The sequence below is a fragment of the Mobula hypostoma genome, chromosome 23, assembly GCF_963921235.1.
Source record: "Mobula hypostoma chromosome 23, sMobHyp1.1, whole genome shotgun sequence".
Lineage (NCBI taxonomy): Eukaryota > Metazoa > Chordata > Chondrichthyes > Myliobatiformes > Myliobatidae > Mobula > Mobula hypostoma.
In genome coordinates this window covers 51,718,353-51,737,701 of record NC_086119.1, presented here as the reverse complement: position 1 = coordinate 51,737,701, position 19,349 = coordinate 51,718,353, and the positions used below count along the sequence as shown (strand labels likewise).

At 44.7% G+C, this 19,349-nt stretch overlaps 1 protein-coding gene across 6 annotated transcripts in view; it reads right to left on the bottom strand.

Annotated features, from left to right (window-relative positions):
- The window catches only part of zzef1 (zinc finger, ZZ-type with EF hand domain 1), a 266,638-nt gene that overhangs the window by 131,522 nt on the left and 115,767 nt on the right, over positions 1–19,349 (bottom strand). For all 6 annotated transcript variants that reach the window (XM_063031513.1, XM_063031517.1, XM_063031514.1 and 3 more), the window contains exons 32-36: positions 13,639–13,800; positions 12,158–12,290; positions 11,480–11,618; positions 5,752–5,917; positions 2,556–2,818 (exon numbers count right to left, since the gene is read on the bottom strand). In XM_063031513.1, coding sequence (XP_062887583.1) covers positions 2,556–2,818; positions 5,752–5,917; positions 11,480–11,618; positions 12,158–12,290; positions 13,639–13,800 — 863 coding nt within the window. The remainder of the gene's footprint in view (positions 1–2,555; positions 2,819–5,751; positions 5,918–11,479; positions 11,619–12,157; positions 12,291–13,638; positions 13,801–19,349) is intronic.

Sequence of the window (19,349 nt, the reverse complement as noted above, 5' to 3'; positions counted from 1 at the left end):
GGCCAAAGTGCCAGATGTTCGCTTTACAATCCGATCTACCTGTGACACCAACTTTAAGGAATTATGGATCCGTGTTGGATCTGGGCGGAGTTAAGATGGCGCCTCTTCCAGCTCATCTGTGGAAAGAGCTTAAATTCTTTTCTTCTTATTTCTCTTTTTTTTCCCTGTTCAAGCTGGCAGCTGGGATTCTTTCAAGGTCCCTGATCTGCAACATCACTCAAACTGCACGACGAGTGCCCTACCATTCACTGTGCAAGTCCTCCCCTGGTTGGTCCTCCCAAAGTGCAACATCTCACGCTTGTCTGCATTAAGTTCCATCTGTTATTTTTCAGCCCATTTTTCCAGCTGTTCCAGATCCCACTGCAAGCTTTGATAGCCTTCCTTATTGTCCACCATGTCATCCACAAATTTGATGATCCAGTTAACCACATTATCATTCAGATCACTGATATAGATGACAAACAACAATGGACCCAGCCCCAATCCATTTGGCACACTACTAGTGACAGCCCTCCGCCCTCCAATCAGGGAAGCAACCACCTACTACCATGCTCTGGCCTTGCCTGTGAAGCCAATGCCAAATCCAATTTACTGCATCATCCTGAATGCCAAGCAATTGAATCTTCTTGACCAACCTCCCCTGTGGAAGCTCGTCAACAACATTACTAAAGTCCATGTAGACAACATGTACTGCCTTCTATCATCAACTTTCCTGATGACCTCCTCAAAAAATATCTAAAGATTGGTTAGACACTACCCACATGCACAAAGCTATCTTGACTATCCCAATCTCAAACCCTATCCATCCAAATACTCATATATCCGTTCCCGACAATATCTTTCAATAATTATCCGCTACTGAAGTCAATTATCTGCCTATAATTTCCCAGTTTATTCTTAGGGACTTTCTTAAACAACAGAACATTAGCTAACCTTCAGTCTTTTGCCATCTCATCCGTGGCTAAGGAAGTTTTAAATACCTCTTCTAGGGCCCCTTTGATTTCTACTTTAGCCTCCCACCAGATGCGAGGGATCACCTTGTCAGGCCCAGGGGATTTATCCACCCTAATTTATTTCAAAACAACAAGCACCTCTCCCTCTGTAATCCACATACTGCCCATGACCTCACTGTTGTGTTGCCTCAGACTGTGTCCATCTCATGAGTAAACACAGATGCAACAAATCCATTTAAGCTCTCTTCCATCTCTTTTGGCTCCATGGATAAATGACCATGCTGATATTAAAAGAGGACAAATTTTGTCCCTTGCAATCCTTTTGCTCTTAATATATCTGTGGAAGCTCTTGACATTCTCCTTCACCTTGTCTGCCAGAGCAACATCATGCCTTCTTTTAGCCCTCCTGATTTCCCTCTTACATGTTTCCTTGCATTTCTTATATTCTGCAAGTATCTCATTTGTTCCTTGCTGCCTATACCTGCTATGTTTCTGCTTTTTAACCAGGAAGGGCCTCTATCTTTCAAAAACCAAGTTTTTCTAAACCTGCTAGCCTTGCCTTTTATTCTGACAGGAACATACAAACTCTGCACTTTCAGAATTTCACTTTTGAAGGCCCCCCACTTACCATGCATCCCTTTGTCAGAAAGCAACCTGTCCCAATCCACAGGATCCTTTCTGATGCTATCAAAATTGGCTTTTCTCCAATTTAGAATCTCAATCCAACGTTCCGGCCTATCTTCTCCATAATTATCTTGAATCTAATGGAATTATGATCACTTGATCCAAAATGTTCCCCTACAAACACCTCTGTCAGCTGCCCTGTCTCATTTCCTAATAGGAGATCCAGTATCACACTCTCTCTAGCTGGGATCTGAACACATTTGACAAATTCTTTCCCATTCAGCGCTTTTACAGTATGGGAGTCCCAGTCAATATGTAGAAAGCTAAAATCACTTTCAATCACAACCTTATTTTTCTTGCAATTCTCCTCTATTTCTCTACAAATCTGCTCCTCTAAATCATATTATTTTTTGGTCTATAATACAACAATCCCATTAAAATGGTCATTCCTTTCTTATTCTTCAGTTCCACCTCCAACTACAGGTTACCAAGGTAATAACTTCTGTGAGATCACAGAATGAGACTGACTATTTAAAGCCAAATTCGAGAACGTGCTACGTCATAGCCCAAAGACTGCAGCAGAAATATTAACCTTCTCGCTAGTGGACAGGCATTTGAGCAATTTACACAGTTCATTATCAGACAATGGTGTTGAATACAAGCACTTACGGTGGAAAAACACTAACTGCTGCTTTTTTCCAAAAGAGTATCAAACGACAGCTTGTGTATCTGGCAGTATCTTGGAGGGAAATGGACACTCAAATGTTTCGGGTTGAGCCTCGAAGGGTCTCAGCCTCAAACATCAACTATCCACTTCCCTCCACAGATGTTGCCTGTTCCTCCAGCCTCATTTGTTGCTCTGGATTCCAGGATCTGCGGCCTTGTGTGTCTCTCTCCTTGTTTTGAATATTTGTAGCAAATCTTGAACATAGGTGTACAGTTTCAGAAAAATTAAAAAAAAACACATTTGTCATTTACTTTTTCCTCGATGGGCTTTCAGCAGATACTCAGTGATGAGCTCTGTACAGCAAGCTTCCAGTGCTTCAGCCTGAGATTGCACAGTAGGGTCCAGATCTTCTTCAGTAGGTTTCTGCTCTGTTACGATGTCGGCTGTGTAGAGGGCCAGTGCGCTGAACAGCAGCCAGGTGTAGTTGTGGATGTACGGCTGAATGAGACGGTGGCGGTCACTAATGCGGATTGTCACCATAGGGAACACTGTAATGCTGTGCGTTGGCAAATGGCTGCAGGGAAATAAAAGAACCTCAAGCCAATGTATGAAACAATACACCTCCCACACCTTAGAACAATTTGCAAAAAGAAAAAAAAGCACTACAAAAGGAACAGTGTGAATAAGTGTTGGACGTGTTATTTTGGAACAACCTTCATGCCTGCTTAGCTTATTGGATTTACTTCAATTTAAGAGGAAATAATGGAAGACTGGCAGCAATAAAGGGTCTGCTAGAGGAACTCTCAAGTAGCATTTAAGGGAGGCAAAGGGACTGTCAATGATTCAGCTCAAAACCTTGCATCAGCAATTAATGCTGGGCAGGAAACATCCCTGCTGGGAGAATTCTCATTATTCAGGAAGTTTATTTATACACTAAACGACTCACAAAAGAGGGCATCACAAGTGCAAAAATAGGAGGGCATCTTCAAAACAGTCAGAGGAATCGAGGACAGATTATCAACGTTACTGAAGTGCAGCAAGCACGTGCAGGTACATATGTGGCCAGATGGAATGCTGCATTCACTTACTTCTTTGCCCAAATTCCCCACCAGAGGCAGAGGGAGCAAAATAATTTATCACATTTGCCAAAGTACAATGCAATGTCTTTGAAGTGGACACGTCTGTTTCCAACAGAGTGCACAGATGCTTCAAGTGAATGCAACATCCAAGGAAATAAAAATAGCCATCCTATGAACAAGTTGCCCAGCAGCACTGCTGCCTCACAATTCCACCATCTAGTGCACAGTTGCAGGGAAAAAGTTTGCAAACCCTTTGCAATTACCTGGTTTTCTGCGTTAATTGCTCACAGCTACTCATGGTCTGATTTTCACCTAAGTCGCAATAGTAGACAAACACAATCTGCCTAAATTAGTAACTCACCAACAATTATATTTTTCATGTCTTTATTGAATACAGTCCAGAATGGAAAACATACGTGAACCCTTGTATTTAATACCTGGTAGAACCTCCTTTAGGAGCAATAATCTCCACCAAACGTTTCCTGTAGCTGCTGATCAGACTTGCACAACGGCAATGAGGAATTTTAGACCATACAAAACGGTTTCAGTTCATCAATATTTCTGGGATACCTTACATTAACAGCCCTCTTCAAGTCATGCCACAACATCTCAATTGGGGTAAGGTCTGGACTCTGCTTTGGCCATTCCAAAACACTAATTTTCTTTTTTTTAAAACCATTCTGTTGTTGATTTACTCTTGCATTTCATTTCATTGTCTTGTTGCATCATCTAACATCTATTAAGCTTCAGGTGACAAACCTCTACCCTGACATTCTCCTGTAAAATGCGTTGATACAATTTTGAATTCATTGTTCCCTCAAAGACTGCAAGCTGTCCAGGCCCTGACACAGCAAAGCAGCCCCAAACCATGATGCTCCTTCAAACATGCTTCATAGTTGGGATGAATATTTGGTGTTGGTGTGCAGTGCCCTTTTTCTTCCAAACATAGTGGTGTACATTTCTCCCAAACAGTTCAACTTTTGACTCATCTGCCCACAGAACACTGCCCCAGAAGCACTGTGGAACATCCAGGTGGTCTTTGCAAACTTGAGATGTGCAGTTCTGTATTTTTGGAGAGTAGTGGTTTCCTCCATGGTGTCCTTCCATGAACACCATTCTTCTTCAGTGTTTTTCTTATAGTGGAAACATGAACAGAGACTTTAGCAAGTTCTAAAGATTTCTGCAGATCCTCTGCTGTTACTCTTGGGTTCTTTTTCACCTCCTTCAGCATTCATTGATTGGAACAGCTGACTCCAAATAGCTTTTGTAAAATACATTATCCCAGAGGTCCATGTACTTTATTGAACCTAGACTGTGATTGTTTAAATGTGTACTCAGTATTGACGAGAAGTACAATTGCTTGTATGTTATTAGTTTAGGCAGATTGTGTCTGTCTCTTATTGTGACTTAGATGAAGATCAGACCACATTTTATAAGTAATTAATGCAGAAAACCAGACAATTGCAAAGGGCTCACAAACTTTTTCTTGCAACTGTATGGTTCTGACCTCCCGTGCTGTCAGTGTGGGAGTTCCCACATTGTGCCTGTGACCTCACAGGTTTCCCCTCAATACTCCAATTTCCCTCCACAATGGCCTCTAAATTCCATGTAGTTAAGGTGGCTGATAGGAGAATCAGGATGGAGGTCTGCAGGAGAAAGGATTGCTGGGAAACAGGTGGAGAGACAGTATTGCTTCGAGACCTGGCAAGGAAAATGCACTGCATGGCCTCCTCCACATTGGTGAAACCCATCGTAAACTCGGGGACTGCTTTGTTTAGCGCCACCACACCATCCACGGCAAGTGGGACTTCATGGTAGCCAAACATTTTAATTCCAATTGTGTCAATTGAGGCCACCCTCATGGTGGAGGATCAACAGATTATATTCTGTCTGGGTAGCCTCCAACCTGATGGCATGAATATTGAGCTTTCCTCTTCGGTAAAAAAAAATTACCCCCCTTCCTCTTCCCCACTTTGACCCTTTACCTCTTTTCATCTGCCTATTACTTCCCCCTGGGCTCCCCTTCCTTCCCTTTCTCCTATGGCCCACTCTCCTCAGCCATCAGATTTCTTCCTCTCCAGCCCTTGACTTTTCCCACCTACCTGGCTTTGCCCATCATCTTCCAGCTATCCTCCTTCCCCCCCACCTTTTTAGACTGGCATCTTCCCCCTTCCTTCTCAGTCACAAAGAAATATCTCAGCTCGAAACATCAACAATCCACTCATTTCCATAGATGCTGCTTGACCTGCTGAGTTCCTCCTGTATTTTGTGTGTTGCTTTGGATTTCCAGCATCTGCAGAATTTGTGTTTATGGCCTCTTGAATGTCATTAAAAATATTATGAATTTTTGCAGCTTGGGTAATCAACATTACACCCCCTGAAGTCAACAGTGATAACTCAGGTGTTGTGTAGCTCCATCCTCAGTTACCTGTCTGGGTACTTCTTCGCAGAGTAACACCCGTAGCAGAGGTCAAAGTCATCACATACGTTGCAATTGATCCTACGGCCAATGATCAGCCCCTGGCAGTGATCACACGCATACTCCATGTTCACCATTTTATGATAATCTTCATGATGTTCAGGCATCACTCCACCTAAAGGGGAAATCACCAGCAAACTGTAAACTGTCACCCTACAGAATTGTGATTTCAGCCAGATTATTTTAGCAAATAAATACTGCACTTCAACAATTCAATAGTCAGAGTTCTGAGGAAAACTGCATGGCCGGTTTGTACAGAAGCAAACAAAATTATTCACGTTATGCTCATCCAACCCACTGGTGTCTGGTTTACTATTCCCCGATCAGACCAGTATTGAACAGGGTTGTATAAGTGTTATTATTGACAGTACAGTTGTGTCAGGAATTTAAAAGAACCTCAACCATTTCCAGTTCTACCCTGGGAACTGGGCTGAGGCCTCAGTACTCTACACTCACACAGCACTGATATGATCAATACCTTTGCGGCACTGCTCAGTGTGGAGTAGACACTGAACCACCGTGGAGGGGCTAGCTCCGAGGTCCCTCAGCACAGAGATGTGGAGCTCTGAGTCGACCTAGACCTGCAGAAGAGTGGCCAATGCTGCATACTAATTCCATTTGTCGTCAGAGCGCCCGGATCACGTGGCCCATCTCATCGCCCCCTGTAGGGTGTGATAGCTGTCACTTGCCCCTCCCCTTGTTTGGCTGCGGAGCTCTCCCCAGGCCTAAAGAACTTTTAATGGCAATAAAGCTGACACAAGCAGCCACACCTGACCCAGCTGGTCAACGTGCATCCTGAGCCAGCACATCACTTGTCAGAAGTAACACAATACTGGCCCTCATAAATAACCCCTGTAAAGGACCTTACTGGTTCACTCCACACTAATTCTCAGACCCCTAATTCCACTGCTTGAAACTTGCTCACCAGTGTCTTCTGCAGAACCTTACTGAACGCCTTTCTGAAACTCCAAACACACTGTGTGCATGTTTTCCCTTGTCTATTCCATGAGCAGCGTTCTCAAAGAGCTTCAATAGACTAGTTAAATACGACCCCCCCCTTCCAGTTTTCCATGCTGCCCTGTTCAATTCTGTAATTCTTTCCAAAATGATCAATTACTGTATCTCTTAGTATAGGTTCCAGCTTTTTTCCCTTCCCTGATGTTAGGGTAAAGGTTGGTTTTCTTTTTTCAATAGTGGAATCACATTTACTACCCCACAATCTGCAAGAACCATTCCATGGTTTATAAATAACAACAAATGCATCCCTTATCTCTGAACCTCTTTTCAAAAATCAGTTAGGTAGATTATCAAGTTTTTGGAATTTATTGGCATTCAGTCACACCAACTTGTACCACGTCACTTCCGTCAAGACAAAATATTTGTGTAACTTTTCTGGCAGTTACTTATTCCTGTTTATATATTCCTCATCTGTCTACGTGAACCTTTATAGCCCTTTCCTGTTTAAATACATTCAGAGTCTCAAGATCAAATTTGTTATTCCCCAGTTTTGTTTCATCTTCCCTTTCTTTACCACTTTTTTGATCTTCCTTTGACAAGTATTAAAATTATCCCAATCCTTAGGCTATTTCAAGCAACTTAATAAGCCATCTTTTTTTATAACTTAATCCCATCTTTAAAATCTCCTGGCAGACAAGGACATGTCACTTTTCCTATCGTGCTTTTGCAGCTTACAGGCTTTTCCTTCCCAAATCATAAGAACATAAGATCATAAGAAACAGAAGCAGCAGTAGGCCATCCGGCCCATTAAGCCTGCCCTGCCATTCAATAAGATCATGGCTGATCTGTCCATAAAGTCAGCTCCATCGACCTGCCTTTTGCCCATAACCCTTAATTCCCTTACTACGTAAAAACCAATCTGTTTCTTAAATATATTTAGTGAAGAGACCTCAACTGCTTCCCTGGGCAGATAAGTCCACAAATTCACCACTCTCTGGGAAAAACAGTTTCTCCTCATCTCCATCCTAAATCTTCTCCCTTGAATCTTGAGGCAATGCCCCCTAGTTCTAGTCCCACCTACCAATGGAAACAATTTTTCCACTCCTATCTTATCTATCTCTTTCAAAATTTTGTATGTTTCTATAAGATCCCCTCTCATTCTTCTGAACTCCAGACAGTATAGTCCTAGGTGACTCAATCTCTCCTCATAGGTTAACCCCTTCATCCCTGGAATCAACCTGGTGAACCTCCTCTGCACTGCCTCCAAAGCCAGTATATCTTTCCTCAAGTATGGAGACCAGAACTGCACACACTACTCCAGGTGCAGCCTCACCTGTACCCTGTATAGTTGCAGCATGACCTCCCTACTCTTGATGAAATTTCAATCTTAAATTATATTATATTCCACTAAAATAAAATTTGAAAAATGAGAAATCTTCCTACACATTCATGCCTTAACACCATCCTGCTTTGGACTGTATCCTGGACAACAGCTCATCTCCACAACAAATTGAGTTGGCATTGTTCAGATGTATTTCAATTAGGACCTTATCATTAGCAGACACAAAACTTCTAGCTGGTCAATTGGGACTGGATGTAAGTGCAGGCCCCAGAAATGGCAAACCACCATACGAATCTCTTTAGAATGACATATATTCACTGACTGGCCACACCACACTGCCCTTCCTGCATAGAAATGATGAATGCTTGCATCTTCAGATTGGAAGAAAGACTGCAGTATATGGCAGTCTACTGGCCAAGTAGCATCTACAGGGCCAGGGTGGAAGGAATTGTTCACAATTTGGGTCAAAATACTGTATCAGGACTGTACAATGGTGTCTCCCACTCAGCAGTTTAAGATATTTGCTCTAGTGTCTCCCTTGACTTCATTTCCTTGACTTGAACCCTGACATTTCAAGAAGCGAAGACAGTAGACTTCAGAAGGAAAACAATGTGAAATGGGCAGGCAGATAAATGAAAGTCAATGCAATCAAATGTAATGAGATTCATTTTTGTATAAAGAAAGAGGGTAGATAAGGTCTATACAAGATACAATGATGGCCAGGAAGAAAGAAACAGAAAGATAAATGTGCACAAATTTTGAAAGAAACCATAGAAAAACTACAGCACAGAAACAGGCCTTTTGGCCCTTCTTGGCTGTGCTGAACCATTTTCTGCCTAGTCCCACTGACCTATAGGAAGAGATGAACTATGCCAAATTAAATTTTGAAAAACTAAAATTAGATTTTACTAATATAGTATTAGAATTTAACAAAGAAATTATAACATAATTTCATGAAATACAGGTTGGACCTCATCCAGAAACTGTGGCCAATAATTAACATTATACTCCAGAAAAGGACATAATTTTAAAATAGAAACACACTACATCAGAGAGGGATCTGAAAATAATTCATCACAATGGCATTGAGTTTTTGTTAACACTGCCCAGGGCATGGATTCAAGGTGGAAATGGAAGGAGATACAGCACAAATATTGATGTGATTTTTTTTTTGTTTGTTGTCCAATCCCTTAGGTAAGAGGGACGAGGTTCTGTGGTGCTGCTCTGCAATGCATCATGGCTTGAATATTTCCTTTCAATGACTGCGGGCCAAAAATACTCAATATGCACCATGACAGTCTGACCATAAACTCCTCATGCTTAATTACGAACTGAAACTGCAGGACATACTCAGCAGGTCAGACAGCATTTGTAGAGAAAGAAACAAGAGATAACTTTTCAGATTCAGAATTAGAAAAGTTTAGAAAATAAGCATGTTGTGACTTGGGGAAAAAGATGCGAAATGGATAGCATGAGATCTGTGTAACTAAGTCTACCCTTTGCACAGACACTACCTGACCTGATGGGATTTCCCATTTCTTTATCAGATTTCCAGCTATTGCCATGTTCTATATCTCACAGATATAGCATAGATATATTTTGTTCTCCCTCCCGAGACACACCTTTTATTTACACCATCTCCATAGAGATTAAAGATAGCACTAACAAGACCCTGCCACCATTTCATGGCAGACACCAATCTACCATCAATTTCCTATTGATGTCCACACTATTACTGACATTCCCTTTGTTCCCACTATCCTTGCGTCCAGCCTACAATCTTAAAGCATGCCTGCTAACTCACTTCTCCTAGCTGACTAACCAGAAATTTTATTTCTAATTCTCTCTTCACAGATGCTTTGAACCAACTGTGTATTCCCAGCATTTTCTTCTTTTATTCTAAGCTTGAAGCATCTGCAGATATTGCTGTTTGGATACTGCCCTGTGGTCCATTTCACAAGCTGAGACCATAAGCTATAGGAGCAGAATTAGGCCATTTGGCCCATCGAGTCTGTACTGCCATTTAGTCATGGCAAAAGCATTGCTCAACATGGGTTCAAACCCATAGCCTTGGCATTAAGAGTCCCATACTTTACCAAATGAGCTAGCTAGGCATCACACCTAACCCTTTAAATGCTGATATGTAACCATGGGGCATAGTGAGTTTAGGACTCTAATGTATCACACCATATCTTTGTTTAAAAGAATGCTATGACTGGCAAATCTCAGAGCTTGTATCAAATAAGAAAACCTACATCGTGGACAAGAGAAATCCTGGTGAGTAATATACCAAAGTAATCCAGGGGTACAAGGACAAGCATTTTGGATGAACTATAGTGCATGGTATCATCTTCCAAAAGTTGCAGCACAGGCAGAAAAGATTCTCATTCTCATACTGTCCGTGGCCTCCCCGCCACGGCGGTTGGAATAAACCCAGGCTGGAGGAGAAACACCTCATAGTGTCCGGGTATCCAACCTGAAGGCAAAAACATTGCTTTCTCCAACTTCCAGTAAACTCTTTTTTCTCTGTTTCCCCCGTTCCCCTTCCTCCTTTTTTACTTTTTTTCCTCCATTCTGATGGCCCTCTCACTCCTCCTCTTCTCCTCTATGCCCTCTTGACCTGAATTGAATTGACTTCATTTCTTACATTCTTCACATACATGAGGAGAAAAATCTTTACGTTACTTCTCTGTCTAAATGTGCAATGTGCAATCATTGTAATTTATAATAAATAGAACAGTCAATGTAACATAGAAATACACTCAAATCAGCGTGAGTTAATCAGTCTGATGGCCTGGTGGAAGAAGCTGTCCTGGAGCCTGTTGGTCCTAGCTTTTATGCTGCGGTACCATTTCCCGGATGGTAGCAGCTGGAATAGATTGTGATTGGGGTGACTTGGGTCCCCAGTGACCCTTTGAGCCCTTTTTACACACCTGTCTTTATAAATGTCCTGAATCCAATCACCTCCCTCTGTTCACCACCTCCTTCCCATTATTCCATGGTCCACTATCCTCTCCTATCAAATTCCTTCTTTAGCCGTTCACCTCTTCCACCCACCAGCTCCCAGCTTCTCACGTCACCCCTGCTCTCTCACACACCTTTCCCCAGCCTGGTCTCACCTATCAGCTGCCAGCTTGTACCCCATCCCCACCTCCTCCACCTTCTTGCTCTAGATTCTGCTCCCTTTCTTTTCAGTCCCGTTGAAGGGTGTCGGCCCAAAATGTCCACTGTTTATTCCCCTCCACAGATGCTAACTTACTGATTTACTTCAGTTGTTTGTGTGTGTTGCTCAAGAAAATCAAGAGCATTTTCACACAACAACGTGTACATAGCCTTTAATACCAGCTGTTTAACTTCACATCCAAACCAAGTTTTTACCGAGGAAGCAGGTTTTGCAGAGGTCCATGTCTGGACACTGAAGACAGCGGTAGCGATGCCAAGGTGCTATTTTATGACATCCATCGCAGGAGATCTCCACATTCAACAGGTCACAGTAGCGTGCAACAAACATGTGCATCTATCACAAAACACAAGCAAATAGTCTGTCACCAGTTCTAGGGTTCAACACCCCATACATATTTCTTCAGAAGCAAATAAGAGATGCATCATATCAAAAATAAACAGATCTTATGCACAATCTCTGAAGCAAGTATTTGAAATATAATTTGTGAAAAATAAAAATACATTCCCACCTGACTGGGAAAACCTTGCAACACACATCGAAGTTGCTGGTGAACGCAGCAGGCCTGACGAAGGGTCTGGGCCCGAAACATCAACTGTACCTCTTCCTGGAGATGCTGCCTGGCCTGCTGCGTTCACCAGCAACTTTGATGTGTGTTGCTTGAATTTCCAGCATCTGCAGAATTCCTCGTGTTTGGGAAAACCCTGCCACATTTCTTCCAACTTCAACAAAAAGCACATTATATTCATACTTTATTTTCCAACATTTAATTAAGTAAAATATTAGAGAAAATTAACACAAACCTCAGCTTTTATATTTGACAATTAAATGCAAAATACCGTTACATTCATAAACAATGAAAAGTATTCACTTACTCGCCTCTTCTCTTCAGCTGTAGCATTAGTCATCCTATCATACCAGACCCGCAGCTGTATTCCGTCCTGACATTCCTCCATCCATTCTTTGTTGCATTCATAATCTGCAATCTCATCCTCTTCACTCCACTGGCTAGATAAATGTCTCCATCAGCAAACAGTTAAACAAAACTTCATCACCCCCTATTCCTCCTCTCCACCTCCCTTGATCACAGAACAAACTCCCTTCCCCACTCTCCTTCCTGAACCAACCCTATTCCTCCTCTCCATTTCCTTCACTCACAGAATCAACTCCATTCCCCTCTCTCCATCCTGAACCAAACTCTGCATCTCCCTCGATCACAGAATAAACTCCATTCCCCTCTCTCCGTCCTGAACCAAACTCCACTTCCCCTTCACCATCCTGAACCAAATCTCATTTCCCCCTCTCCACCCTGAACCAAACCACATCCACCTCTCCATTCCGGACCAGAACCCATTCCAACCCCCCGCCATCCCAAATCAAACACCTTCCTCCCTCTCCATCCCAAACCAAACCCAATATTGCCTCTCCATCCTGAACCAAACCCCAATTCCCCCCTCCCTATCCTGAACCAGACCCCATTCCCCACTCTCCATTCTGAACCAAACCTCATATCCCTGTCCATCCTGAATCAAACCCCATTCCCCCCTCTCCATCCTGACCAAATCTCGAACTTCAAAAATTACATATCGTCACAACTCCCTTGTTTAAAGTCCTGTCTCTCCACACCCCTCAACTCTCCCTCCCCACATCCTCATTACCTACTAAGTGAATATTCAGTTAAAACTATATTGAATTAAAACTATTTTTCAAACATAATTAGACAAATTGTGTTCAGTTCTGGTCACCGCATTACATGAAGGACGTGGATACTATAGAGAGCATGCAGAGGAGATTTACAAGGATGTTGCCTGGATTGGGGAGCATGCCTTATGAGAATAGGTTGAGTGAACTTGGCCTTTTCTCCTTGGAGCGACAGAGGATGAGAGGTGACCTGATAGAGATGTATAAGATGATGAGAGGCATTGATTGTGTGGATAGTCAGAGGCTTTTTCCCAGGGCTGAGGTGGCTAGCATGAGAGGGCACAGTTTTAAGGTGTGTGGAAGTAGGTACAGAGGAGATGTCAGAGGTAAGTTTCTCGCACAGAGTGTGGTGGGTGTATGGAATGCACTGCCAGCGAAGGTGATGGAGACAGATGCAATAGGGTCTTTTAAGGGACTCTATTAAGGTACTGTATATGGAACTTAGAAAAATAGAGGGCTATACGGTAGGGAAATCCTAGGCAGCTTCTAGAATAGGTTCCATTGTGGGCCGAAGGGCCTGTAACGTGCAGTAGATTTCTATGTAAATACGTTAGATATTTGTACAGTGTCACTCACACCACATCAACTATGAACTCTGAATACCATGTTATTTTGAGTAATTCACAGGTATTGCAGTATTATAGTTTATACTCACTGTATTGTGCTGTCATGAATGCTGATGTTTTCCTGTGACATTGTCAATAGGAGATCAGGTAGCTTGATGTCATAGAAAAAGCATAAGTCCATAGGTTCCCAACCCATATCAAGCAAGTGCAGCAGGCAGGTCTGAATGCAGGATAGTGCTGGGAGTAGGGACCTAAAATAGAAGGGAAACACAATGTGAAGAAGGGAAAAACGTTCTATAAACAATATAGTGAACTTTGGCACTGTAGGAACAGCAAAAACAATGAATTGGTTGAATTTTGTGCTGGACATTATACAAGCTAAAATTGCATCCCATATTCAGTGGATTCCAGTTAATTGGGGCATCGGTTAATCGGGGCAGTCGCTTACTTAGGACAATTCTTAAAGAACAAAAACTAATCGAGAAAATAGCTGGGAATTCTTTCATTTATTTGGGACACTATGCCACTTAATTGGGACAGATGATTGTTGCCAAACAGTTTCTAACTAGTGTCAGTCACGTGCAATTTTGTGGCTGTTGGACACCACACCATACTTAGAGTGAAGTTTTTAAATTGCATCGTTTGTGTGTGTTTGTGTTCAAAAGCAGGGATTTTTGCCACCAATAGTTGGCGAGAAATTAGCAGTAAGACAATTCAGAACTGTTTTGCTCACTACAGTTTCAAGTATACAGGCTTGGAGGCATGAAAAACAGCCAGGAGTCAAAGTGAAACTGGTTCACTACTTCAAGTTGGGAGCTATGAAGAATTTGAAGGTATTTACAATCACCTTAAATGTTACAATGAAAATAAAAATTTGAAGAATGTAACAATTTCATTTACATCAATCAAAAACATAGCAGCATATACTGGATGAATTCCATCGTAGATAACTATTTGAGACTAGTTCACAGCTTTATAGTGCCGTATTAATATTGGTAGTGTTCTACTTCAACACATACAAAATGCTGGGGGAACTCAGCAGGTCAGGCTGTATCTATGAAAAAGATTAACCAGTCAACATTTCAGACTGAGACTCTTCTTCAGGGCTGAGGGGGAAGGGACAAGATGCCTGAATTTTAAAAAGTGTGAGGGGAAAGAGGCTAGCTGGAAGGTGATAGGTGAAGGCACGTGGGTAACTTCACCTTCTCATGCTGGCAGCACACTCTGTTGAGCACCTGTATCACACAGGAACCCACAATGACTCTCTCCAAGCACACGTGTCACTGCATGCAAGTTTATTTGACTGCTGGGTGAATTCCCAAACATCACCAAGCCCATATTCACTACAATCACAAAAAATGGGGTCAAGTACCACATAGGGATTGACTATTCCAGAATGGCATCTGACCAAGCTACTGACCCAGACATCCTGGCTTACCAAACAGCAGTCACAAGCCTGCAGTTGGCTGACATTAAGTTCGGGGAAACTGGAGTTTCGCTGCAACCAACAGGAATTCTGCAGATGCTGGAAATTCAAGCAACACACATAAAAGTTGCTGGTGAACGCAGCAGGCCAGGCAGCATCTCTAGGAAGAGGTGCAGTCGACGTTTCAGGCCGAGACCCTTCGTCAGGACTAACTGAAGGAAGAGTGAGTAAGGGATTTGAAAGTTGGAGGGGGAGGGGGAGATCCAAAATGATAGAAGAAGACAGGAGGGGGAGGGATGGAGCCAAGAGCTGGACAGGTGATAGGCAAAAGGGATACCAGAGGATCATGGGACAGGAGATCCGGGAAGAAAGACGGGGGGGGGGGACCCAGAGGATGGGCAAGGGGTATATTCAGAGGGACAGAGGGAGAAAAAGGAGAGTGAGAGAAAGAATGTGTGTATAAAAATAAGTAACAGATGGGGTACGAGGGGGAGGTAGGACATTAGCGGAAGTTAGAGAAGTTGATGTTCATGCCATCAGGTTGGAGGCTACCCAGACGGAATATAAGGTGTTGTTCCTCCAACCTGAGTGCGGCTTCATCTTTACAGTAGAGGAGGCCGTGGATAGACATGTCAGAATGGGAATGGGATGTGGAATTAAAATGTGTGGCCACTGGGAGATCCTGCTTTCTCTGGCGGACAGAGCGTAGATGTTCAGCAAAGCGGTCTCCCAGTCTGCGTCGGGTCTCGCCAATATATAAAAGGCCACATCGGGAGCACCGGACGCAGTATATCACCCCAGCCGACTCACAGGTGAAGTGTTGCCTCACCTGGAAGGACTGTTTGGGGCCCTGAATGGTGGTAAGGGAGGAAGTGTAAGGGCATGTGTAGCACTTGTTCCGCCTACACGGGTAAGTGCCAGGAGGGAGATCAGCGGGGAGGGGTGGGGGGGACGAATGGACAAGGGAGTTGTGTAGGGAGCGATCCCTGCGGAATGCAGAGAGAGGGGGGGAGGGACAGATGTGTTTAGTGGTGGGATCCCGTTGGAGGTGGCGGAAGTTACGGAGAATAATATGTTGGACCCGAAGGCTGGTGGGGTGGTAGGTGAGGACCAGGGGAACCCTATTCCTAGTGGGGTGGCGGGAGGATGGAGTGAGAGCAGATGTACGTGAAATGGGGGAGATGCGTTTAAGAGCAGAGTTGATAGTGGAGGAAGGGAAGCCCCTTTCTTTAAAAAAGGAAGACATCTCCCTCGTCCGAGAATGAAAAGCCTCATCCTGAGAGCAGATGCGGCGGAGACGGAGGAATTGCGAGAAGGGGATGGCGTTTTTGCAAGAGACAGGGTGAGAAGAGGAATAGTCCAGATAGCTGTGAGAGTCAGTAGGCTTATAGTAGACATCAGTGGATAAGCTGTCTCCAGAGACAGAGACAGAAAGATCTAGAAAGGGGAGGGAGGTGTCGGAAATGGACCAGGTAAACTTGAGGGCAGGGTGAAAGTTGGAGGCAAAGTTAATAAAGTCAACGAGCTCTGCATGCGTGCAGGAAGCAGTGCCAATGCAGTCGTCGATGTAGCGAAGGAAAAGTGGGGGACAGATACCAGAATAGGCATGAAACATAGATTGTTCCACAAAGCCAACAAAAAGGCAGGCATAGCTAGGACCCATACGGGTGCCCATAGCGACACCTTTAGTTTGGAGGAAGTGGGAGGAGCCAAAGGAGAAATTATTAAGAGTAAGGACTAATTCCGCTAGACGGAGCAGAGTGGTGGTAGAGGGGAACTGATTAGGTCTGGAATCCAAAAAGAAGCAGAGAGCTTTGAGACCTTCCTGATGGGGGATGGAAGTATATAGGGATTGGACATCCATGGTGAAAATAAAGCGGTGGGGGCCAGGGAACTTAAAATCATCGAAAAGTTTAAGGGCGTGAGAAGTGTCACGAACATAGGTCGGAAGGGATTGAACAAGGGGGGGATAAAACCATGTCGAGGTATGCAGAAACGAGTTCGGTGGGCAGGAGCAAGCTGAGACAATAGGTCGGCCAGGACAGGCAGGTTTGTGGATCTTGGGTAGGAGGTAGAAACGGGAAGTGCAAGGTGTGGGAACTATAAAGTTGGTAGCAGTGGATGGGAGATCCCCTGAGTGGATAAAGTCGGTGATGGTGTGGGAGACAATGGCCTGGTGCTCCTTAATGGGGTCACGATCGAGGGGTAAATAAGAGGAAGTATCCGCGAGTTGTCGCTGTGCCTCGGCAAGGTAGAGGTCAGTACGCCAGACTACAACAGCACCCCCCTTATCGGCGGGTTTAATAATAAGGTTAGGATTAGTGCGGAGGGAGCGGAGAGCAGAGCGTTCCGAAGGAGTGAGGTTGGAATGGGGACAAGGTGCGGTGAAGTCGAGACGGTTGATGTCCCGTTGGCAGTTAGCGATAAAGAGATCCAGAGCAGGCAGAAGACCAGAGCGGGGTGTCCATGAAGAAGAGGAGGGTTGAAGACGGGAGAAGGGGTCATCGGTGGGGGTGGAAGAGTCCTTGCTGAAGAAGTAGGCTCGGAGACGGAGGCGGCGGAAGAAAAGTTCCGCATCATGGCGAACACGGAACTCGCTGAGGTGTGGGCGAAGGGGGACAAACGTGAGGCCCTTACTGAGGACAGCGCTCTGCCTCCGACAGTTGAAGGTCGGAGGGGATGGTAAAGACCCGGCACGGATGAGAGCTGGGATCAGAGGGGGGAGGGGAGAGGCTGGGGGTGTCAATGGAGAGGGGAGGGTTGGGGTGAGAGGAAGATGGAGCCTCTGAGGGCCCAGGAGCTGACGGTGGGATCTGAGGGAGATGGGATTGCAGAGTATTGGTGGGGGAAGGGGAGACGAGAGTCACAACAGCAGCACATAAAGACCCGGCCTGGAGTTCAAGGCTGGAATCTTGAGAGCTGGTATCAGAGGGGGGAGGGGGAGGCTGGGGATGTCAGTGGAGAGGGGAGGGTTGGGGTGAGAGGAAGATGGAGCCTCTGAGGGCCCAGGAGTTGACGGTGGGATCTGAGGAAGTCGGGGCTGCGGAGTGGTGGTGGGGGAAGGGGAGACGGGAGTCACAATAGCAGCACATAAAGACCCGGCCTGGAGTTCAAGGCTGGAGTCGCAGTTGGTGGTTGCGCAATCACTTTGAATGTCTCCACGGTCGTTGCTGGAGTCCGGGTTTTGAATATGCCCTGAGGTGTTGGCGCTGGCGAGATCAATGGCAGAGGCAATCTGAAGTTCATGCCTGCTAGTTTCATGGCCAGCAGGCTCTGGAGTCCGTAGATGTAGGATCTTGCGATCTTTGCCTAACATGACAAAGTCAAAAAAACGGCGATTGCAGGTGTGAATCCAACGGAGGATGAAATAACGGGTAGGACCATTACAGACGGCGAAGAAAGTGTCCCGAAGGTGTGGAAGGGTCTGGGATAGGGACACCCAAGTACCTCCTCATGGCGGAGAGAGTCGCCTTCAGAGCTTGACGGGAGAAGCGGCGAGAGGCAGAGTCAATAAAATGTGAGTACCTGGGATCCTGCGATCTTTGCCTAACATGACATGGAGTTTCGCTGCTGTGGGATGTCTCATCCGGTCGCCCTCACCCCATCGTGCCTGCAAACTGGAGGCGGACTATTTTTGACTCCGTACGTGGCCTTTCGCAGACTGGAAGGCCTCACAGAAACTGGCTGCACCAAAGTTTTTGTGGCAGGGCCTTAGAAAGGACATGCTTGATTGGACTGCAGCTTGTGTGGAGTGCCAGCGGGCAAAAATTAACTGTCATTGGCACCTCCTGAGGTCCCCGAGTAACAGTTTGACTGTTAATGTGGACCGTACCACCAGGTGGTCAGAGATCATCCCTCTGGCATTCGCGACGAACGCAGACTTGGCTCGGGTGTTCATCAGCACCTGTGTGGCTCGGTTTGGTGTCCTCTGGGCTGCTATGGCCCAGAACCTTGGCGTTAAGCTACATCACACCATGGCGTATCTCCGACAGTCCAACGGCCTACGCCAGCAGGTTCCTTCAAGACCACTCTGATGGCTTCCTTGACAGATGTGACTAAACACATTGATGAAAGTCGAGCCGTAGATGTAGTGTATATGGATTTCAGCAAGGCATTTGATAAGGTACCCCATGCAAGGCTTATTGAGAAAGTAAGGAGGCATGGGATCCAAGGGATATTGCTTTGTGGATCCAGAACTGGCTTGCCCACAGAAGGCAGAGTGGTTGTAGGCAGGTCATATTTTGCATGGAGGCCAGTGACCGGTGGTGTGCCTCAGGGATCTGTTCTGGGACCCCCTACTTTTCGTGATTTTTATAAATAACCTGGATGAGGAAGTGGAGGGATGGGTTTGTAAATTTGCTGATGACACAAAGG